Source organism: Giraffa tippelskirchi, chromosome 3, assembly GCF_054371585.1.
Source record: "Giraffa tippelskirchi isolate mGirTip1 chromosome 3, T2T-mGirTip1v1.2.pri, whole genome shotgun sequence".
Classification (NCBI taxonomy): domain Eukaryota; kingdom Metazoa; phylum Chordata; class Mammalia; order Artiodactyla; family Giraffidae; genus Giraffa; species Giraffa tippelskirchi.
This window is the reverse complement of record NC_137277.1, coordinates 76,172,005-76,196,489: the sequence shown is the minus strand read 5'-3', so window position 1 is coordinate 76,196,489 and position 24,485 is coordinate 76,172,005. Positions and strand designations below refer to the sequence as shown.

General features: G+C 39.4%; 1 protein-coding gene and 1 long non-coding RNA gene across 2 annotated transcripts in view; one reads left to right on the top strand and one right to left on the bottom strand.

Moving 5' to 3' along the window:
* Positions 1–21,609, bottom strand: part of FRZB (frizzled related protein) — a 34,649-nt gene extending 13,040 nt beyond the window's left edge. The window contains exons 1-2 of the mRNA XM_081580989.1: positions 20,461–21,609; positions 12,921–12,968 (exon numbers count right to left, since the gene is read on the bottom strand). Of these exons, the coding sequence (XP_081437115.1) occupies positions 12,921–12,968; positions 20,461–20,938 (526 nt within the window). The 5' untranslated portion in view covers positions 20,939–21,609. The remainder of the gene's footprint in view (positions 1–12,920; positions 12,969–20,460) is intronic.
* Positions 20,539–23,476, top strand: LOC145542350 (uncharacterized). Its single transcript, XR_014079797.1, has 2 exons — positions 20,539–22,106; positions 22,595–23,476. It is a non-coding gene; the product is annotated as an uncharacterized LOC145542350 (long non-coding RNA).
* The last annotated feature ends 1,009 nt before the right edge of the window (positions 23,477–24,485 follow it).

Genomic DNA, 24,485 nt, shown 5'->3' with positions numbered 1-24,485 from the left:
TTAAGACACATAGGAGGAGACCACAACAATTTTTAAAAACAGATGTAAAAAATTAAATATTATGACCGTTAACTCTGACTTCTTTACTGAGATCCAGATCTATACTTTCCATTGCCTATAAATGGTGTCTATGAGTATCGCTTAAATAATTTAAACATATGTCAATATCTATCACATCATAGAACTCCCTTTCTTCTACAGAAAGAGTGTTTTCTGACTTTATAACCCTGGGATAACTATGTTTCTCTAAATATGAGATGGGAAAGGAAAAGAGAACTAACATTTGTTGAACATTTTGAGTCACTTACATAATTCATTCATTCTACAAATATTTACTGAATGTCTCTTACATGCCAAGCTCTGTGCCAGGCATGTAGGACACCTGATGAGCAACACAGACAATTCAGAACAGAATACAGACATTGAACAAATAATTACACACAAAATAGTTCATGTATAATACATGTTATGAAAGAAAAGTACAATGTGCCATTAGAACATACAACTTGATGACCTACACTAGTCTGGTCTTCTGAAATGACATTAAAGCTTGAAACCTGAAAGATCAGCTGTTATCTAGGTAGGAACAACATCTTTATGTATAAGATCGTGAAGAAGTCATAAAGCAGACTGGGAAGGAGCATCCAAAAATGAGGAAGAAACATAGGAGAGTGTAGTCAAAAACCTGAAAAAAGATGGTGTTGCAAGAAAAAAGGTGAGCTCTCTTTGAGGAGAACAACCTCAAAGTTCAAATGACTTAAGAGAAAAGGAGGTCTATCAAATTCGGTTGGCAAGAGGACTTCCCTGACAGTCCAGTGGTTAAGACTCTGCACTTTCACTGCAGGAGGCTTGGGTTTGATCCTTGGTCAAGGAATTAAGATCATTTAGCATGAAATGGCCAAAAAAAAAAAAAAAAAATTAGTTGGCAAGGAAAAGATGGGTGAAAATCAGAGGAACACTCCATCCACTGCATAAGAAGAAAAAAGGAGAAAGGGGTACTGATGTTGACAGCTTATAAATCTGTTGGTAGGGTGATAAGAATTCCTTCTGATAGCTTTTACTTTCTCATTAAAGGAGGAAGTTACTAGCTGCAGGAAATGAGGGGCTAAAAGAAGCAGGGTATGGAAGAGTAAGGAGAGAATCGAAAGTATAAAACAGTTATTGAGTGGAAAGGTAAACTTTCTAGAGATACAAGGTAGTACTGCTAGGCAATGCTGATCATGTATTCGAATTTTATCTTGAATTTAAAGTAAAACCAGTCACCCCAGCTAAGTAATTTTCTCCAGCAACAAGAGTTGAGAATTTGTCAGGTGACTATGGCAGAAGAAAAGATAGGCAAATGAACTGAAGGTATTTTCAAGGGAATGAGTATTACAATAGATCATGAAATCTCAGGTAGGCAAGGAGGTGAGGGTTGAACAATAATAGTAAGTGGTATATGATGAATAGGCAGTCCCAGGGGAGTAAAATTATAGCAATGATGATACTAGAGCAAATCTGCTGGAATGAAAAGAGATGGTAGGCAAAGAAAGGTATACTTGAAGTTAGGATTACAGAGCTGGCAAGATGGCTCGATGGCAAGGTACAGAATGTGCCCATGGAAATAGATGGCTGGGGCAGAACAAACAGGTTAGTGAAGTAAAGAAGTCAGTGCACTTAATGAATCATCTTTATCATCAAAGTCATCAAAATGGCAACAGAGATGGGTGCCATTATGGAATATGTACAGATAGACCTTAACGGAGGATAGGCAATTTATCACTGCTGCTGCTAAGTCACGTCAGTCGTGTCCGACTCTGTGCGACCCCATAGACGGCAGCCCACCAGGCTCCTCCATCCTTGGGATTCTCCAGGCAAGAATACTGGAGTGGGTTGCCATTTCCTCCTCCAGTGCGTGAAAGTGAAAAGTGAAAGTGAAGTCGCTCAGTCGTGTCCAACTCTTTGCGACCCCATGGGCTGCAGCCTACCAGGCTCCTCCGTCCATGGGGTTTCCCAGGCAAGAACACTGGAGTGGGTTGCCATTTCCTTCTCCAATACATGAAAGTGAAGAGTGAAAGTGAAGTCGCTCAGTCGTGTCCGACTGTTAGCGACCCCATGGACTGCAGCCTACCAGGCTCCTCTGTCCATGGGATTTTCCAGGCAAGAGTGCTGGAGTGGGGTGCCATTGCCTTCTCCCTTCTAAAAACAAAGAGATGGGGTGGTCCTAAGATGGTGGAGGAATAGGATGGGGAGACGACTTTCTCTCCCACAAATTCACCGAAAGAACTCGCCAGTCCAGGTTCGATGCATGATACAGGGTGCTTGGGGCTGGTACACCAGGATAACCCGAAGGGATGGGATGGGGAGGGAGGTGGGAGGGGGGTTCTGGAAGGGGAAAACATCCACCCATGGTGGATTCATGTCAATGTATGGCAAAACAATACAATATTTTAAAGTTAAAAAATAGATTAAAAAAACTAATTAAAATAAATAAATAAAAACAAAGAGATGGTGAAACATGCCTGGATTCCAGCCCTAGGACCACATTCTCTCTTCCCAAAATTATAAGTCATGAAATGGACACTTTATTGAAAATCTAAAGGATAGTATTATTTCTGGTGCATTAAAAAAAAAAAAAACAGACAAGAAAACAGAACCCTACTGTCCTGATTTCAATGATGAAAGAACACATTTACTTTTTTAATATTTGTTTACTTTATTTATTTATTTGGCTGCAGCAGGTCTTAGTTGTGGAACAAGAGGTCTTCAGTCTTTGTGGCAGCATACAGGATTTTAGTTGTGGCCTGTGAACTCTTAGTTGGTGCCTGTGGGATTCAGTTCCCTGATCAGGGAATGAACCCAGGGCTCCCTGCACTGGGAGTGTGGAGTCTCAGCCACTGGACCACCAAGGAAGTCCATAAAAATTTTTAAAAGAACAACAATGCATCTCTTACAGAATCAGGAACCATGCTGATCTATACCACTAAGTAGGTCTACACCATTGAGGCAGAGTCCAGAAAACATCATGATTAAAAGGATGGACTTTTATGATCAGACACAGCTGGATGTGAATGTAGGCTCCATGCCTTACTATTTATGTAACTTTAATGTCTAAAAAGTGGTATCTTGCAGAATTACTGAGAGAATTAAATAATAAACATAAATACCTTTCACAGTACCTAGCACACAATGGCCCATAAATGTTGGATTTAATTTTGCATAAGATTCACTGGGAATCCCAATCCTGCATTTGTAAAGGCCATTTAATGAGTAAGAGAAGCAATATTTTCCCAAGACTGCTTGCCACATGCAAGAACTGTGGTGCCTACCATAAGTAAGCAAAGTAATAGGATTTTTTCAATAGTGCCTGACTCTGCTATTTTGATTCAGGTTCATAAAGCTAATTACTGTCCTGATGTAGGAAGTCCATTTGAACTATTATGTACATTTCCAAAATTTGAAGAATCAAAGTTAGCAAGCCAGAATGATCATATATGTGGCCATTATATTAATAATAAGCATTAGCACAAGAGAGTATGGCAAATTGATTAAGGACACATGAGTTTAAATCCAGCTCTGTCCCTCTTTGCTTATGTTGCCTTGGGCAAGTTACAATACCCATTCCTAAACTAATACTGGCTACCCCATCAGGTTATTATAATAATTTAAACAGTAATTCACATAAAGAATTTGGCACAGAGCCTGGTATTTAATCACTCATTGGATGCTAGCTAGTAGTACTAGTTATATATAAACAAACAAAAAGATCAGAAAATACTTTATGCAAATTTTTTGTGTGTGTGTGGTTTTGTAAGTATTTATTTATTTATTTATTTATTTATTTATTTATTTTTTAATACATTTATTTATTTTAGTTGGGGGCTAATTACTTTACAATATTGTAATAGTTTTTGCCATACATTGACATGAATCAGCCATGGGTTTACATGTGTTCCCCTTCCTGGACCCCCCACCCACCTCCCTCCCCATCCCATCCCTCTGGGTCATCCCATTGCCCCGGCCCTGAGCCCTTGTCTCATGCATCGAACATGGAATGGTGTTCTGTTTCACATACGATAATATACATGTTTCAATGCTATTCTCCCAGAACGTCCCACCCTCACCTTCTCCCTCAGAGTCCATAAAATTGGTCCATGCATCTGTGTCTCTTATTCTGTCTCGCATATAGGGTTATCGTTACCATCTTTCAAATTCCATATATATGCATTAGTATACTGTATTGTTGTTTTTCTTTCTGGCTTTATGCAAATTTAACAGCAGTTTATGAAACAGAAAAGAAAATTTTCCAACAAAAAAATCATCTATAAGTTTGAGGATAAAAATCTGCCAAATTTTTCCTGGAGATAGAAACTTAATTTAGATTATTATATTTAGTTTGGGGGGAACTGCATAAAAAATAGAGTTTAGAAGTCATATTGGTATTATGCTCACACAAAGGCAAACTATTCCATAATAAAATGATGCACATAACTAAATGGGTAAATCTCAAAAGCATTATACAAAAACAAGAGCAACCAGTCACAAAAGAGTATGTGCTGTATGATTCCACCTTCATGAACCTAAAGAACAAACAACATTAATCCATGGTAATAAAAATCAGACCTGTGCTCAACTCATGGTGGGGTGGGTGATTGAGTTGGCACAAGGGAATTCTCAAGGGAGATGGAAATGTTCTTTATCTTGATCTGGGTGATAGCTACACAGGTATATATATTTGTCAAAGTTCAATATGCCATACACTTAAGAATTGTGCATTTTACTGTAGGTAAATTAACATAAGAACTCATAATTATATGAATTCCTTTCATTTTTCCATAAATTAAAGTGTGTCATGACTTAGCGGCTATTCATTACGTGTTTAATATTTATTTCCTAAATATATACATTAGGCAAAGAATATCATATTAGATTTTATTCTGGATTAGAGCTGTACATGGAAAATGCAATTAAGTCAATTGGTGAACTCAGGTAATATAATAAAGCTTTAAAAAGCAAAACTAACATTTGCTCAATTTAGCTGAAAAAACAAACCTCAAATATTGCAATAAAGGTCTCAATTCATACTAATTTGCACTTTGTAAAAGGGAATTGCTTAAGATTGAGGGAACTAACATTATATTAAAAAGAAAAGGAAATTTAGTTTTATTTCTTTAGGATTTCTATCTTTGGAAAATTTTAAATAAACTGCCTTTCAGAAGGTTTCTGGATCCAAGAGTCATTCGGGATACACAAAATGTAGAGAACCAATGCAGTATGCCTCTTTTCTCTTGTGAGATCTGAAATGCTAGTTTTGTGCTGTACAGGTACTCTAAACTAGTCAATTAAGATGGAATTCCCTGGTGGTCCAGTGGTTAGGACATCAAGTTTTCACTACTGAGGCCCAGGTTCAATCTCTGGTCAGGGAACTAAGATCCCTGCAAGCCATGTGGCATGACCAAAAATAACAAAGGTTAATTAAGAGAAAAGCAAAGTAGGTCTTTCAGGACATCATGCATCTACCCCATGCCAACCACACAGAAAAGAGGTGGGAGAAAAGTGCAATCAACTGTTCACTCCTTCACTCCCTCCCTGTTCTTGGCATCGAGTATGCCTGGTACAAGGGGTGGTCATCACATTTGTGATGAACGGTTGGGGTGGATGGACTAAAGAGTGTATCGGTAGACGGATGATGAAGTTTAAGTGTTGAGGATCTGGAAAAACAATGGTGCCACCTACTAAACAAAAGCTGCAAGGGGTAAAATTTTAATGAAAACAAAATTATTGAATACATACCCTTTGAAGTACAAACAGATTGCCCAGGTAGAAAGGTTTATTGGAGGTGAAATATGTAGCATCCAGCCTATGTAGCTGGATGACTTCCAACAGGAAGAACTCATTGTAAGGAGGAGCAGAGGCCAAGTCCAGAACCTTGGGGAACGCCCACAGCTAGGGGACAGGAAGAGAAGAACTAGGACAATCTGGGTAATAGCCCAGGGAGAAGAATTCTTAGGAATGAGTATTCATCCAAAGTGTCCAATACTGAAAACAGTGAAAAAAGTATATATTTGTAAGCTACTATATAATTACAAAATATTACTTTTATCTATCCTAATTTTATTTTCAAATAAAGGGTTGAAGTTACCACAAATTAATTCAGACTTTATAGTGAACAAACATTGCACCAAAGAGAAAAAAAACACTGGAATCCTTCCCCAGATTAGTAGGAAATAAATTGGAAAATACCCTGATGCTGAGAAAGACTGAGGGTAGGAGGAGAAACGGGCGACAGAGGATGAGATGGTTGGATGGCATCACTGACTCAATAAACATGGTTTTGAGCAAACTCAGGGAGATAGTGAAGGACAGGGAAGCCTGGAGTGCTGCAGTCCATGGGGTCACAGAGTCAGACACTTAGCAACTGAACAACAACAAATTTGGAAAAGGAAAGAGAGAGAATGGGTCCCTACTACCCAAGCTAGGTACTGGTTATCTCAGTAAGAGGATGTTGGCTGTTGCAGGGCAGAGGGTGGTGGGTGGGGACGGGGTGATGGCCAGGGCAGGCCTAGCAGGTCCAGGCAGTCAGGTATCGCTAGTTACTCAGCTACTCAGACGGGTTTCTCTGAAGCACCTCTGAAAAACGACCAGAAAGGCGTTAGTTAAAACTGTAAGAGTATCCAACTCGTGTGTGTGTGTGCGTGCGTGCGTGCATGCGTGCGTGCGTGCGTGCGTGTGTGTGTGTGTGTGTGTGTGTGTGTGTGTGTTAGTCGCTCAGTCACTCAGTCAAGTCCAACTCTTTGCAACCCCAGGCACTGCAGCCCGCCAGGATCCTCTGTGCACAGAATTCTCTAGGCAAGAATACTGGAGTGAGTTTTCATTCCCTTCTCCAGAGGATCTTCCCAACCCAGGCATCGAATCTAGGTCTCCTGCATTGCAGGCAGATTCTTCACTGTCTGAGCCACTAGGAAAGCCCAGCAGATATTACTCAAGTTTCCCTACTTTGAAAATATACCAGAAATAAATATCAGAACTCAGCACTCAATATTATCTGATTTTATATTTATACACAGACCCAGAATAACAAGTTAAGTAATTTGGTCATGCTCATATACTTAATTAGTGTCAGAATTTACTAATTATTATCACCTCATTGGGAAAATGTGTTTTTCAAATACAAAAGTCCATAAATTGGTCACCGTCACCAAGTAGAAAACTGGGGCAAGGGAGGGGATTCTTTTTCAGAATTGTTTTAATAAACAATTTATCTTTTCATTGCACCATCTGAATACCTGCCTTAATTTTCTGGGTTGATTTGACCAGACCAAGTGACTCAGCAGAACAGAACTAAAATTGTTTTTCTCCATATTCCATGTTATGAAAACTAGAGACAATGTACCCCTTATTATGATAGTGGATTTACAACAGCAAAATACACTCACAAATTGGAAGCTGCTCAGACAGTCATTATCTCCAAAAAATGAAGACTGCTAGGCTTTGAGGCAAAGGATAAATTAACTGGAGTGAAAGAATTTCTTTTCCAAATTCCAGACATAAACAGCTTGACACTTTTGAAAGAGGGGTTATGAGGGTTACAATGTTTTTGTGTCTTCCTCATTTCTTTTATCATAATCAACTTCAGCTGTTATACTACTCCAAAGTATGACATTTTGAGTGTGAACAAATTTTATTTTCTTTTTGGAACATGTGACTGTGTCAATGTGTTTCTCCACAAGCAAGTGAGCTTGGTTTTGCTTATCGCTGTTTTCATCACTCCCATTATCCCAGGGGACAGGAAAACATTCCTCTTTTATAAAGAGGAACAGTACACACTGAACACGGGAACAACATATTCACTCTAGCTTTTACACACTGAACTAGTTTTGTATTTAATTTATAGTGTCATTAATGTCTTCTCTCTTTCATATGTTGAAGTGCTATATTATTCTAACCATAAGTTCTAGACAAATTGATAGAACATGCATGCTCTTGGCCTGAAATTTTCACTCACTAAGTGTACTGCATACAATACAAATGAGCTTTTCAGTTTGTTTTGAGCAACCATAACAGGAGTAATCCGTAAAATAGCACCACTATTGGACACCAGTGATTTCCAGCTGATTTTATGACACTATAAACACTCTCAGTTGCATTCAAAAGCAACATAATTCTAAATAAATCATTTTAATTCACTTGTGTTTTTAAAAGCTAACTGTTTGAGGTACCTTTGATGCACATTGCCTTATGTCAAATACTTGTCACTCTGATAAGATTCAGTGGAAATCAACAGTGAAACTGTTCCAATCTAATGAAAATTGATGCTTCAAACTTATTTACAACTTAATAAAGATTGCACTTCCATATATGAAAACTTACAGACCAAATCAGTACAAATTACTCTTTCAAGAAAGTAAAAAAGAACTAGTTGCAGTTACAATGCTTTTGCAGAAACAAACGCAACATTAGTCATACTTTAAAAAAAGGAGAAGAAAAAAAACTAGAAGTAATGCAAATTTCCAGGACCATTAGAATGAATGAATGAAGGGTGGTATATTCATATGATAGAAAACTATACAGTAATTAAAATTTAAAACTTCTGCTATAGACGGTATAATGAAGAACAAAGGAAGGCACACACATAGACACACTGTCTCTCTCTATATATATACATATAAAATGATTCCTCTCATAAAAGTTGAAATTAGACAAAATTATTCTATGCTGCTAGAACTTCTAACAGAGGTTACCTCTGGGAAAGGTGGAATCAGTAACTTGGAGGTGGCACAAGGAAGTGTTTCTGGAGTGTCGGTAATGGTACCCATCTTGATCTGTGCAGTAGTTACATAAGAGTGTTTACTTTGTGAAAATGCACTGGGCTGCATGCTTATGATTTGTTCCTTTCCTGCACATATGCTATACTTCATTTAAGGGTTTATTTTATGGAAAGATGGAGTAAGTAGACTCCATCACATCTCTCCCACTGAATGCAGTTATAAAACAGAATTCGAGAAGTAGCTCCTCAAGGACTCTGAAAAGTAAACAGTAGTAGAAAGTTTGAGAAAGAAGCCCAGCACCATCAAACTGATGGTGCATCTGTCATTCTTTCCACTTCTACTGCCTTCCTGCCTGGTTTCAACACAGCCTGGAAGTAGGTATCATGCAGACAGTCCTCTAGAAAGAGCCCTCCAGTTCTAACTCAGGAAGTGGGAAAGGGTCTCCTAACACTCCAACCCTTCCATCCCATTTGTGAAGCAACACTGGGACAGTGGTGGCAGCAATAGCTGCTGCAAGGGACGTCCTCAGACGCCTAGAATGCTGATGGAGGAGAATCTTCCTTTCTGACTGGACAACATGTTGTATCAAGAGATTGGGGCAAATCCCACTGCTTAGTCCTCACCACTTGGCCCCTGATATACAAGAAGTCACAGGAAGTATATCACAGAGTGGGGTAAATAAAGCCCCAGCTTTCTGGCCAAAGAACCAAAAAAGGGAGCCTCCCAAAAACTGAAGAGTACTGAGACAATTATGGAGAGGGAGGAGCTTGGGAAATGACCCCATGGAAATATTTATGAACTGCTGGGCTCACTCCTGCGTATGGTGACTCTGACACTAAAAAGTATCAATAGACTTTGAAAACTGAACTATGGTATAAATCACTGCCCTGATCTCACACTGGTCACTGAATAGTACACACATGGGATAGACCTGAAAGGCACTACAAATGCCTTTTGGAAACCAACCTTCAGAAGACTAGTCAGAATTTGCAGCCTAAATCAAGTAAGGTTGACTGCTGCTAGAACGAAAAAACATCATCATTCTCCATATGATCTTAAAGACCCAAAGTCTTAGGACATAATATTCAAAATGTCCAGGATATAAGAAAAACCTATTCTGCATATGAAGAACCAGGAAAATCTCAGTTTGTATGGGAAAAAAAAATCAGATGACACAAATGTTGAAATTATCCAACAATGACTTTAGGCAGTTTTCTAAAAATTCTCCAAAACGTAAATGGTGAACACCCTTGAAATGAAGCAGATGATAGAAAGACTCAAAGAAACTCAAGATATAATAAAGAATCAAGAGAAAAATCTTAACTTTAAAAATTATAATAACTGAAAATTTAAGATACACTAGAAGAGCTCAACAGCAGAATGGAGATAACAAGGAAGAAGTCAATAAACCTGAAGGAACACAAATAGACATTATCCAATCAAAAGAACAGAGGAAGACTGGAGGAAAAAGAACAGAGCCTCTGGGACCTACGGGAAATACCAAAAGATCTAAAATTCATTATAACCATATACTCACAAGTAGAAGAGACTGTGTTATAAAAGTAAATATTTGAAAAAATAACTGCTGAAAGTTTCCCAAATTTGAGAAAAGGTATAAACTTACAGATACAAGAAGTTAGGTTAACCCTGAGTAGTATAAACCCAAAGAAATCAACGTCTAAATATACTGTAATCAAACTGCTAAAAACTATTAAGGCAAACAAAAAATTATTGAAAGCAGCCAGAGAAATCTGATGTATTACTTGTAGGAGAACAATGATTTCAATGGCAACCAATTACCCATGAGAAACACTGAGGACAGAAATAAATGAAATAGTATAAATGAATTCTCTATCCAGTGAAAATATCCTTCAGGAATGAATATGAGAGAAAGACATTTTTATATGAGAGAAAACTGATAGAATTGGCTGCCAGCAGAACTGCTCTAAGTATAAAGGAAGTTCTTCACACACAAGGAAATTGATACCAGAAGGAAGCCTAGAACATTAGGAAAGAAGGTGGAGCAATAGAAATTACAAACATCTGTATAAATACAGTAGGCCATTTTTCTCATCTTGAGCTATTTAGACATATTTAATGTCTGAAACAGACATTAATGGTTGAAAGAGAAAATATAACATTGTCTTATGGAAATATACATATATATATATATATATATATATATATATATATATCACACAGACACATACATGGTGTGTTTGTGTGTGTGTACACACACATGTTCACAAGGGTGAGAGAGAAAGAGGGAGACCTACATTCCAATAACCCAAGAGAAAGCTAAGAAATAGGAAACAGGAATGAAAAAGAGAGGGAGCAAACATAAAACAAAATAAAGGCACTAAATGCAAACATATTAACAATTACAACAGATGTAAATAATCTAAACATACTAATCAAAAGACAAAGATTGACAGAATGGATAGAAAACCAACACCAACCTAAAAACCAGTTACATTATGTCTAGAGGAAATCTGTTTAAAACAAAATGATACAGATATGTTAGAAGAAAAAGAATAGAAAAAGATACACCTTGCAAACACTGATCAAAAGAAAACTGGAGCAGCTATATTAACATAAAACAAAATAGACTTAGAAAAGAGAAAAATACCAAAGATAAAGAGGAGCATTACATCACTGGGTCAATTCACCAATAAGACATAAAAATCTTAAATGCATACACACCAAATAGTATCACATTTGACTTCATGGAACAAAACTGACAGACTGAAAAGAGAAATAGAAAAATCTACAATATTTGGAAACTTAAACACTTCTCTCACAGTGATCAACAGACGTAGTGGACAAAAAACTAACAAGAATCAACTAATCTACTTGACATTTAAAGAACATTCCATCCAACAATACCAGAATATATATTTCCCAAGTACACATGAAACATTCACCAAGACAGATCATATCCTGGGTGATATGATAAATATTAACAAATTAAAAAAACTAAAATCATACAAATTATATTCTTTGACCATAATGGAAATTTAGAATAAAAATTAATAACATAAGAAGAACAGAAAAGCCTCCAAACAGAACCAAATTTAACAACGCAATCCTAAATAACGCATGAGTCACAGAGGTAGTCTAAATGGAAATGATAAAACATTTTGAACTGAAGAAAAATCAAAATAAAACCTTTCAAAATTTGTGAAATGCAACTAGAGTCATTCTTAGATGCAGAGCAACTGGAACTCTTAAGTATTGCTAGTCCAACATTGAACAGTCATTTTGGAAACAGTTTGGCAGTTTTTTTATAAAGTTCACCATACCCTTACCATTTAACCCAATAATCCTATTCATAGATATTTACCCTAAAGAAATGAAAACTTATATTTACCCTAAAGAAATGAAAACTTATTTACACAAAAACCTACACACAAATGTTTATAATAGCTCTATCTATGATTGCCAAAAACTAGAAACAACCAAAATATCCTTTAAGACATAAATGGACAAGCAAATGGTAATACATCCAAGTAATAAAACATTTAGCAGCAAAATGGAATGGACTACTGATACATACAAAAACTTAGATAAATCTCAAAGACATTTTGCTGTGTGAAAGAGGCCAATGTCCAAAAGTTACATACTCTATCATTCCATGCACACTACAATCTCAAAAAAACAAAAGCATAGCAATGAAAAACAGATTTGTGATCACCAGAGGTTAAGGGTGGGAGAAGCTTGTAATCATAAAGGAATAGGATGAGCTGAATTGAGTTTTTTGTTTGTTTTGAGGTTATGGAACTGTTCTGTATCCTGATTGTGTTGGTGGTTACACAAATTTAAATATGTGTTAAAATTCAAAAAACTGTATACCGAAATAAAAGATCAAATTATATCATTAGTTTAAAAAATAAAATTAATACAAACAAAGGAACATTTTTATAAGTTTACATTTAATATATAGGGCACTATACAGTCCATGGAATTCTCCAGGCCAGAAGACTGGGTGGTATCCTTTTCCTTCTCCAGTAGATCTTCCCAATCCAGGAATAGAAAAGGGGTCTCCTGCATTGCAGGAGCTATCAGGAAAGCCCACGCAGGGCACAAACTTCCCCAAATAAGATTTCAACATCTAGGTAACATCAAGACTAGTCTGACCACAAGTGAAAACCAGAAAGATGGTGGTGTACTCACCACTGCCTGCTCCTCTACAGTTTCCATTACTAGAATCCATAGGAAAATCTGAAAGGAGATGATAGAGTACAGTAAGAGTCATAACATTCATTATTATCTCAAGAATTCTCATATTAAAATCTAATTCAGTCACAAGTTGATTTGGACAAGAACCCAGGTGTCTCAAGGAAATGGATTCTAATTAGCGTCGTAAGGTTGACACTGTCATTTGTAGGTCAAATAAGGACAAGATGCATTCTTTCCTGTGATTTTAATGTGATTGAAAGTTGATAAACTCTTTTGAATCCTTGCCAACTGTGGATACATTTCTGGATTTAATAAACAAAGGTTTTGAGTTTCATGAAAATTTCCAACAATAAAGCATATACTAGGTACTCACCCAACACTTTTCGTGATGGCTACAATAACTAAATACACCTTTTCAATAATAGATATATCACACTTTACTGGCATACATTTTAATTCTTAGTGCTTAAGGAAAATGTGCAGAAAGCATCCTTGTACTCCTGGTTAAGTGCACACTAAACAGGTGTTTAGCAGAAAGGAAGTCTACCACAAGGGACTACTCAAGCCAGTGCAATTAACAGACAAAATAATAATTGGAAATTGCCATTGACTCTTTTTAAGATCCCCGAATCCCAGAAAATGGTAACATGGTTAATGGTAATGAAAATGGTGATTATGTTAAGTTAGTCTTTGTTCTAGTTAAGAAAGCAGCCTCTAATGAATAATACTGACTGCCCCAACAAAGCATTATGCTGTACATAATTATATGTTCTTATTGACACTTCAACTCAGTACACTTACATCAGCATTTTATATTTGCAGTAATACCTTATGTTAAATGAGTTTAATGCCTCTGTTTATCCTAACAGAAAATAATGTTCTTCCTCTGTCCTTTTTCTTCATAGGTCATTATCACGAATAAATGAAACAAGAAGGTATAACACCATTTTAGAACAATAACACTCAAAACTACGATTAATGGATTACTTTCCCAGGCTTAGTAATCATCAGCTGGTATTTTAAAATCTATATCCTAGGGAGTTCCCTGGTGACCTAGTGGTTAGGATTCTGGGCTTTCATTCCTGTGGACAGGGTTCAACCCCTGGTGGGAGAACAATAAGAAAAGGACATCCCTGGTGGTCCAGTGGTTGAGATTGAGAGTCCGCCTGCTAATGCAGAGGACAAGGGTTCAATCCCTGATCTAGAAAGATTCCACATGCTGTAGGGCAGCTAAGCCTGTGCACCACAACTACTGAAGGGCACATGCTCAAGAGTCCACGCGCTGCACCTACTGAGTTGGTGCCCCTAGAGCCCACGCTCCAAAATAAAAGAAACCCCTGCAATGAGAAGCCCACGCGCTGTAACTAGAGAGTAGCCTCCCTGGACACAGCTAAAGAAAGCCCACATGCAGCAACAGAGACCTAGTACAGCCAAAAATTAAAAATAAATAAAAAATAAGAAAAAAAGCTATATTCTAGGAAAATATGCACATGATTTATACAAAGATGATCTCTCTGTAAATTAAAAAAGTATACTGACCCATATTTAAAGTAATTGTTTAATGTCAACAGGTGGAACTAAAACTGAAAAAATTCTTCTCCTGGAAAATGAAAACCCCTTTAAAGCAGCTGACCCTAGGAGTTTGGTTTTCTTCTTTTACTCTTATTCATAGGAAAATGTTTCTACACTTTTTTAAAGTGCTTAGACAGCAGCTGTTAGAATTATAAGAGAGAAAACCAAAGTTTTCTGATTACAAATAATCCAAAAGAGCCCGTTTTCAGAAAGTTAAACTTAGGAATTTGAACAAATTATCCTAAATTAAAATAGTGGGTATTACTAGCAGGTTTTAATGCCCCAAGGATTTCAAGTAGGTGTCATAGACGTTTCCAGAAGAAGAATTCTAAGAAGGAGCTGAGAAAAGAAGAGAGAGTTTTCCAAATAGAAAGCAGCACGTGCCAGAGTCTGGGGTGAGAAACCAAAGCACTCTTGGAGTGGAGGGACCTGCAAGTCTTCCTACGGGGCTGCCAGGGTAGAGTTAGCAGAGAGAAAGGAACCTAGAGGGGTAAGAAGGCATGAGATCATGAAGGCTGGCGGCAGATACCAGAAGATTTTAAACAACAGATTTGTATTTCAGAATGATCACCCTATTGGAACATGGAGGGACCATACTGCAGGTCAGCAAGCCAATTATCATTCCAGCTCCACAATCCATGGAAGAAATGGTGAGGTCCAAACAAAGAAAGTAGCACTAGAGAAGAAGGGGAGGGAATTGTATTCAGAGTTGACCTAAAGCACCTGATACCTCATGAATGTGGGGGATAAAGAAAAGGTGGAAGCAAGGCTGCCTTCAGACCTGGAATATGGGTGGGTGTGCCCCTTAACAACATAGAAAATACTAGAAGAGAACAGACTTATGAAGGTAAGGAAATGAGGAGTTCACTCTGGGGCCTGCAGAGACCAAGGAGCTCAGGGATAGACAGGAGAGTACAGAATGCATGTTCTCTCCTGTCTCAGAAGTGCAGAGAAGTACTTAGCTCTCATCCCTTGGAATTCATTGTCCTTAGTTGCCTTCTATTCTCTAAAGCCACATATAAATCAAAATACAATGAAAAAAAAGTGTTACTGTAACTGAAATCTGATGGTCAAAGTGAAAGTCGCTCAGTTGTGTCCGCCTCTTTGCAACCCCATGGACTATACAGTCCATGGAATTCTCCAGGCCAAAATACTGGAGTGGGTAGCCTTTCCGTTTTCCAGGAGATCTTCCCAACCCAGGGATTGAACCCAGGTCTACCTGCATTGCAGGCAGATTCTTTACCAGCTGAGCTACAAGGGAAGCCCAAGAATACTGGAGTGGGTAGCCTATCCCTTCTCCAGCGGATCTTTCCAACCCATGAATCAAACAAGGATCTCCTGCTTTGCAGGCAGATTCTTCACCAACTGAGCTATCAGGGAAGCCCTTCTGATGGTCAAAAGACACCGATTCTCTGTACAGTTAACATCACCTGTTTCTTCATAAGAGAGGAAGTATAACTTGGAACAGGTCCTGGTTTGAATCTTCTATTAATAGTTTTATAGATTTGGTTCACTTAGCTTCTCTATATGACTCAGCTTCCCTTTCTGCAGATAGGCGTAATAGTACCTACCATGTAGTTATTACAAGAATTAAAGAAATTAATATGCATCACCCACGTAGAACAGCACATGCCACATACTAAGTGTTGTTAGTTCTTATTCTATGGCCAGTAATGATTCCTGGTCTGAGAATGACGTCTTCCCAATCACACTGCTGTTGTTTTACCCTTTTCACATCGCTATTTCTTTTGCTCTTCACAGTCTCTATGTCAATGCCACATGACTTGCTCCAGGTATAACTTTTTTTTTTGCTGCACCGTGCAGCATATGGGATCTTAGCTCCCTGACCAGGGATCGAACCCACGCCTCTGCAGTGGAAGCACATAGTCTTAACCACTGGACCACCAGGGAAGTCCATCAAAGTATAACATTAATGGCAAATCTGGGATTCCAACTAAGGGCCAAAACTGTAAAACTGGTTTCTTTAAACTGAAGACATACAGCCAGTTTTTAATCATTCAAAACTCTCTATCTATATGGTGGTACTTGGTCTCCTCTTTCCATACACCTAGTAGGAGGAGAAAGGACAAATATAACTTAGTCAATATTGCTATGTGTAGCAAACAACTATCTAGAATTTTGTGGAAACATGATAGAAGAGAATTATTAATATGCAATTTGGAGACTACCTAAGATCCCATTACCACTGATAACTGTGTTAGCTATAAACATAATTTAACATCATTGTATTCTAAGGTACTCCTTCCTAGCCCCATCCAGAGTGCCTTTCAAAATTTCACACAATGAGGTCTTACCCTAAAATTTCCATTTCTCCTTTCCATTCCATTTTCCTCCTCATATCACACTAAATAATTCTCCCTTCTTGCTATTTGGCCCCTCAAATATTTGTAGACCAGGGCTAAAGAAAAGGCTGCCTGTTCCCCAGAAAGTGGAGAAATGATTAAACAGCAGTGCATGCATGTGAAAGTTGGCGCAGCTCTGCCAGGAGAGAGAGGGCTGGGAGAAATGTGCTGCGCAAGAGCTGGGTGACAACAAAAAGCAGCAATAACTGAGGAGCGATTATAAAGCCCTTGGCATGGTTAACCAGGGGGCAGTATAAATGGCTGTGAAATATCATACCATACATTTTCTTAAACACTCAATGTCTACATTTCTGAGATAAAGTAATTAACAGACATCCATCAAGCTCATTCTTTATTCCTATTGCTCCCAAAGGGATTTGTTCTTGAGCCCGAGGTCCAGGTCAATTTGTGTAAAATTAAATACTAAGTTTATATTCAGAAGAAATAAGATTGGCCTATCCAGTGAGTTCTCAGTGTGAAGCTTGTTTCCCAGAGTTGAACTGACAAAAACTCTAAACTCTATCTGCATTTACCAACAAACTAGGTTTGTCAAAATAAAACAAGCAAAAAAATAAATTTTAATAACAATGATAATAATGGAAAAATAGCAATAGCAACAGCAGCAATTTGTTGAGGACTTACTATGCATGAGATACTACAGATGCTGTTTAACTTCATCTTCACCATCTCCGTGGGATGTAGGCAGTATGTCCCCATGTCACAGATTAGAAAACTGCATTGGAGAGACTATACAACTGCCCTATAGTAATAGCCAATATGAGGCAGAGTCAAGATTCAACATCTGGTCTTTCCCACTCCACGGCCATACCCTTTATTCATCATACAATATTAAATATTAGACTATTAACTGGCTGAATGACTAAATTGAACTGAATTCATAGATAAAGCAGGTGTATATGCAGTCACAGGTCTATAATAAATACAAAATGTAGAAAAAGAATAAATTTAATGTGAATTTATTAGTAATTATCAAGAGGATATGATATTTTCTGTATAAAAATATGCTTGCCCTTAATACTTCAAAACAAAAAGTAGACTGAAGCAATATTCCATTCAATAAAATTCTGCTTTGTAAAATGTCCTTAAACTTGTTGGTGGAGTCATAATATCCTACAGATTTGTGTAAATGGTAGGATTTGAAAATCCTCTTGACATGGAAGGTACGTAAAAGGTGGTTCTATTTTATTCAGGGCAACCTCATTTTTATATTCTGCTAGATTCTAGGCATAAGACATAGGAACTCTGTTTATACTTAGAGGAAGGAAAAAAAAAACAACCCTGCTGCATGAACTATCATATCCCACTGAAGCAAGGCGCATATTGCATCGTAAATTAAACTGGCCACATGTGGTAGTTCTTAAGTAATTCCAGGTGCCTGATAGTTTGACCCAGCATAGGGAATGTAATTTTCAGCAAGCTGCAGCCTTGGAAGCCAGGGGACCCTTTGGGCTAGAATCCACCACTCCATTCCCTCCTCCCTCCCCTTCAGCTCCCTCCTGCCATCACAGTCTCTGGTTCACACTGAGGGATACCGTAAGGGGAAGGCGGAACATCACTAACAAACGGTTCCAACTGCCACCTACCCCTACTTCTTTTTCTAACAAGGGCAACTGTCAGCAAAGCACATTACGGCCTTTTAAAGCAGCTTAGTAATCAGGTCCCATGGACTGACAAATTGTTCCCACGCATGTCTTATTTGAGCGCTTCAATGAGGCAATTGTTCTACATTTGGTCCACGATGATAGGTAACTCAGGGACACTTGAGGAAACTGCTTCCTATCCATACTGACCATGGCTTTTGAGGGCCACTAACCTTACCAAACCTCTCTCAGTTGAGGTCCATCTCTAGGAGAGGTTTCAGAGCAGGAGGAGGAATGCATTTCAGTGTGAACCCTGGCCACCGAATTCCTAGCCCTTGGCCTGAGAGGAGTGTCTGCATTTAACTGATCTAAGTGCCTGACAGAGCAGGGCAGCTCTCTCCCAGCATCTGTACAGCCTGTAACATTAATGACTATAAAAGCTCAAATGCTCTTTTAGCCCAAAGATAAATAAGAAATACATTTCTTTGTGATTATTTTAAACAATCAGTTGTTGGTTGATTATTAAAATCAAGACAACAATAGGTGTAGTCAAAGGTGATAAACTGAGGTGACCATCAAAAAAATCTGGAAATCTTTCTATTCAGTTTGGTTTGGCAGCTATTTGTACAAGTACTTTTCCCCTCCTTAGTCCTCTATGTTAAGTGGGTCACTGTGCACAGAAAGCATTTTTTCCAAATCAATTCCTTGACCAAGAACTGTTCACCTAGGAAGGGACTAAGGACATGAGCTTAGGCTGAGCAAATTGAGAGGCAAAAGAAGAAAAAGTTGATGCCCAAGAAATGAATAGAGAAGGAGGTATAAAGTCATCATACCTAAGGGCAGAGTTGATCTGGGGAGGGTGTGAAAGAGGACCAGTCATAAAAGATTGGGTTTATATTTAAAGTATATGAAGGGTGAAATTTTCAAGTTTTGGGTAATTGGTAGGAGTGACATTGAGTTAGAATTAAATGGACCATAATGAACTAGGTTTAGTTGGAGTCTTAAGAGTTATGACTGTCCTAATTAGACCAAACACTAATGAGAAAACAACTCGTGATTGATTCCATTTAACACAGAACTGTAATAAAGTTTTACAGTAGGGGAAGATTGAAATGAATCTCTGGTTGATGCACACAGAGAAAGGTACTGAAGACAAATTATTTGCAGAGCATAAGAGTGGGATAAGGGGTGAGATTAAAAATAACATTACATGAGTGTATGATGATAACATGCCTTAAATATAACTCCTTTCATCCATATGTCATTTACAAAATGACTTGAAGGCATGTGGGAATGTGAAAAGAGCCCAGCAATTTCACTTTGCCAGCTCTGTGGCTGGAGCAAGTCTCAGAAGCTAATTAGCAGTGCATAGCAATGTTTCACAGCTATTTCAGTCTGGAATGGAAGAACAATTTATCTCATTGAAAGGAGGGGGAAATTTAAGGTGAAGGTAATTGCTCAAACTGGATGTTGAGCAAACACATACTACTAACATCTGTGGGTTGGGGTAAGGTTACTGAAATTATCTTGGCATTTTTAATAATAAGAAGAAAACGGCGCTTCAGTTTTCTGTTTTCACCATACAGTCTTTACAAGTAGCTAAACACGAGGGATACAGAAAACTGATGGCTGAGAACGCAAAAAAGTTCAGTGATTATAAACAAATTAAGGTGAGAAAAGAGCACTCTGTATGTGGTTACTGGGACATGTAAAGAGTGGAGGTGCAGGGGCAGTGTTGAGCAGAAGTGCGATGGGAGTGGAATGAACTTGAGTGTTTTAGAAACACAGATCGCCTATAAGAATAGAGTGCATCGGTTTAGAAGGGAGATGAAAAGAGAGAAAAAAGGCACGGTGTTCGATAGCGGAATAATTAAGACAGAGGTTAAGCGAAGTGATCCGAATCCACAGAACCAGAGTAAAGGGGAGTAACAAGGACTCCAAGAAGTGAGCGGTTGCAAGGCAGGGGAGTGGGGGCAGGCTGGGCAGTGTCGGACTCACCGGCTCCGTCGGCAGTGACGATGGCTTCCGGAGAGATGCACACGCCGCGGTCATAAACTGGCAGCTCCTCGCAGGCCAGGCTTTCCGGCCACGAGTGGCGGTACTTGATGAGGATGGGCTCACAGCCCTGCCGGGCCCGCTCGCACACAGACTTGCAGGGCTTGATGGGCTCGTGCTGGAAGTCAATGGTGCAGATGGGCGCGTACATAGCACAGAGGAAGAAGAGCAGATCCGGGCTGCAGTGGGTGCCCAGCAGACCTTCGAACTGCTCGATGGCCAGGATGGCGTTGGCCTGGGTGCTGTGGTGCAGGTGGTTGGGCATCTTAGTCATGTTCCAGGGCAGGGACTTGCAGAGGGGAATGCGGACGGGCTCACAGGCGGCCGCCCGAGCTCCGGGCACGCGGAGCAGGCAGAGCGCAGCCAGGGCGAGTAGCCCGGCCGGCAGCAGCAGCATCCCTCCCCGGCTGCCGCAGACCATGATCTCGGCAGGATGGGGCAGGGTGCAGCAGTGCGGAGAACGCCGAGAGGCCCGCTCCGCCGTCTCCTCCTCCCCTCCTGGAAGTGGACACAAATGATATGGGAGCTTCTCCTCCCCCGGCAATCTCACAGCTTCCTTGGATCAAATTCCCCCAATGGGGTCCCAAAAGCTGCGCCGAGCGCCAGCCGCCGCCGCCCCTGCCGCTCCTGCCTCTCCGGCTGCTCTTTCCCGACGTCTAAGCCTTCTGGGGCCGCGGCATCTATTTAATTCCTCGCCCCCTCTGGCAGAAGCGTCCGACTTCGCAGATGAGACGAAAACAAGAGGAACCGAGGGAGAAATAAAAACAAAAGTAGAATTCAGCTGAGGTAGTTGGAGCTCTGGGGTGTCACGTCCCCTGGATTACAAAAAGGTGCTAAAAGAAGCATGCAAGTCTCCCAAGTGAGGAGGAGAACGGAGGGTGCAGGAGGGGGGAAGGAGAGGGCAGAGACTCCTAAGGGAGGACTAGGGTGCAGTAAGAGTTTGCAAGTCTGGTAGGCTGAGCAAAAAGACCCAGCTGCGAGTCTTTGGTGTGAGCTGCGGCTGCTGCAGCGACCGCCGCTGGCAGGAGGGGACCCGTTCGAGGAGCCGCGACGGGAGGTCTGCGCCTCGGATCCTCTGCTCTTCGCTTTCCTGCCTCCTGGAGCGAGAGGCAGCCCCGCCCCCGTGCGGCCCCAGCCCTCCAGCGCCCGCTCCCCTTCCTGGGAAGGGGTCTGTGGTTTGGAGGCGGAGGAAGGAGAAGCCTGCAAAAGCAGAGAGGATGCGATAACCCGAGACAGAGCGGACTTGAGACGACCCACACCCGGGAGCACCGCACCCCCCTATCCCCCGCTCCAAAGGAGAGCCCCCAGCCTCTCACTGAAGAGCCCACCCAAATCTCCACGAAGGAGTGCCCCTAGTTCCCTACTTGGGAACCCACCCGAGCCCCACGCTCCCTGGAGGTATTTCCTTTAAGCAACCTCTAGCCTCGCCTCTGTGATTACCGGCTCAGCAGAAAGACCTGAGGGGGAAGATTTAAGCAACGTCACTTGAAAAATGTTCAAATCGCAGAAAACATGGACCCCTGCAGCGATGATGGAGCCTTATCAATCCAGAACTCCTGACTGCAGAGGTCTGCATTTTTAATAAATAGGTCAATGGAGAGTGTAGGGGACCGAGGTAGTGGGGTGTGGGGGTGTGGGCGGAAATCGCCTTTCATAAAAAGAAACGCTGTACCTAATTACAAATAGGCCACGAGAAGCAAGTAACAGGTCTTTTTTTCTTTTAATTTTTTCTTTTGCACTGCAGAATTAAAACTTTTGAGTTTTGCATTTTAAGCTTCAAAGTGAAAACTGCTTTAAAGTACTTGGGCTTCCCCCACTCACCCACCCCTGATTTTACTAAAATAAAATGGCACTTATTAACTCTTCCACCAATAAATTCACCTCACACTTGAGACAAACGTGTAAGAAAATTACACCACACAGGTAATGATAATGATGATAAAGATAACAATAAAATCCTTTCCATCCAAATGAGCTCAATCCAGAAAAGAAAATGGAAAACAGATCCCCTCCTGGTCTGCTCCTTCCACTAATGAACTTCCTCTTTCTCTCCCTCTCCCCCTTCCTCCCTTTTCAGGGCATATTGTAAACGGAATGACCTGCAGAGGCCCTCCTACCCTGCCCTTTCAATGGGAAATCACTGAGCAAAAAGATTGCAGAATGTCAGAAAACACAGCCTTCATTGAGAAGAGAAGGAAACAAACCCTAAAACAAAACAGGAAGTCACCTTTGCTCTGCATCACTGAAACATTTGGAGGCTTTAATCCGGCCATTTCTCACAGTCAGTAATAAGCAGACAAAAGATGCTTCCACTTTAAAGAACCCAGTGAGATGGTTTCCATTCCCCAGCCTTGACATGACAACACTTATAAAATGTCAGTGCTAACTTGAATTTATGGAATTTTATCTCTAAAATGACCATAAACAACCATTTGGGACTGCAGTAAATTATTTCAGAAGGAAGTTTCTTCCACTTAGGAGAAGAAAAAAAAAAAAACAGATGGTAGATAGGGAGTCATTTAAGTGGGTATACAAACTTTGCCTGGTCTACAATTATTTCATATCATTTAACAAAAGTAAGCCAAAAATTATATAAATAAATTAGATGAAAAAAGATTTAGCAAGTAACATTTAGGGGAAGAAACAAAAACAGTCAATATTAGAGCATTTGTGGGCTCCGTAAAGAAAATGTAGGTGGGTTTTCAATAGTTTAGAAGTGAGTTAGATATAATAGATTGTTTGATAAATATATTTTCCTATTTCATCTTATATCTTAACAGCATGAGAAAAAGAATGAGCCAGTTGTTTTAATGGTTCTACAGTTATCTGAAATAAAGTGTTTTCCTTCTCTTGCACAAAAGTCAAATATCTCCTTTGTCTAACATGTACCCTCACAAACTTTTTCTAATCCAAATTTGTCTTTGTCAAAATCTAAAATAAATTTCACTGCTTCCCAGAAGCCTTTTTAAAAATTTTTTTTGAAGTATAGTTTATTTACAATGTTGTGTTAGTTTCTGCTATACAGCAAAGAGATTCATACATATCTTTTTCCTATCCTTTTTCATTATGATTTGTTATAGGATATTGAATGTAATTCCCTGTGCTATTCAGTAGGACCTTGTTGTTTATACATTCTGTATACAATAGTTTGCATCTGCTAATCCCAATCTATTCCTCCCCCAACTCACATCCCCTTGACAACTACAAGTCTGTTCTCTATGTTTTTGAGTCTGTTTCTGTTTTATAAGTAAGTTCATGTGTGTCATGTTTTAGGTTCTACATATACACTTATATGTGTATCATGTAATATATGTCATTCTCTTTCTGATTTACTTCACTTAGTATGATAATCTCTAAGTCCATCCATGTTGCTGCAAATGGCAATATTTCATTCTTTTTTATGGCTAAGTAGTATTCCATTATATATGTATATATATATATATAAAACACATCTTTTTAATGTATTCATCTATCTGTGGACACTTAGGTTGCTTTCATGCCTTGGCTACTGCAAACAGTGCGTGTATCTTTTTGAGGATCAGTTTTTAGTTGTTGTTTTTAGTGTTTTTCTGGATGTATGCTCAAGAGTGGGATTGCTGGATCATATGGTAATTCTATTTTTAGTTTTTTAAGTTACCTCCATACTGTTTTCCTAGTGCTTGCACCAACTTACACTTTCACCAACAGTGTAGGAGGGTTCCCTTTTCTCCACACCCTCTCCAGCATTTGTTATTTTCAGACTTCTTAATGATGGCCATTCTGACCTGTAGGAGATGGTACCTAATAGTAGTTTTGATTTGCGTGTCTCTAATAATTAGCAATGTTGAGCATCTTTTCATATGCCTACTGGCCTTCAGAAGCTTTTCTGAGTACCCTGCCTGGTTCTGTTCATTTTTCTAGTTAGTTCCCCTTGAACATCATTTTTTTTTTTTTGCAAATTATTCTTTATGACTTGCCAATTGATTGCT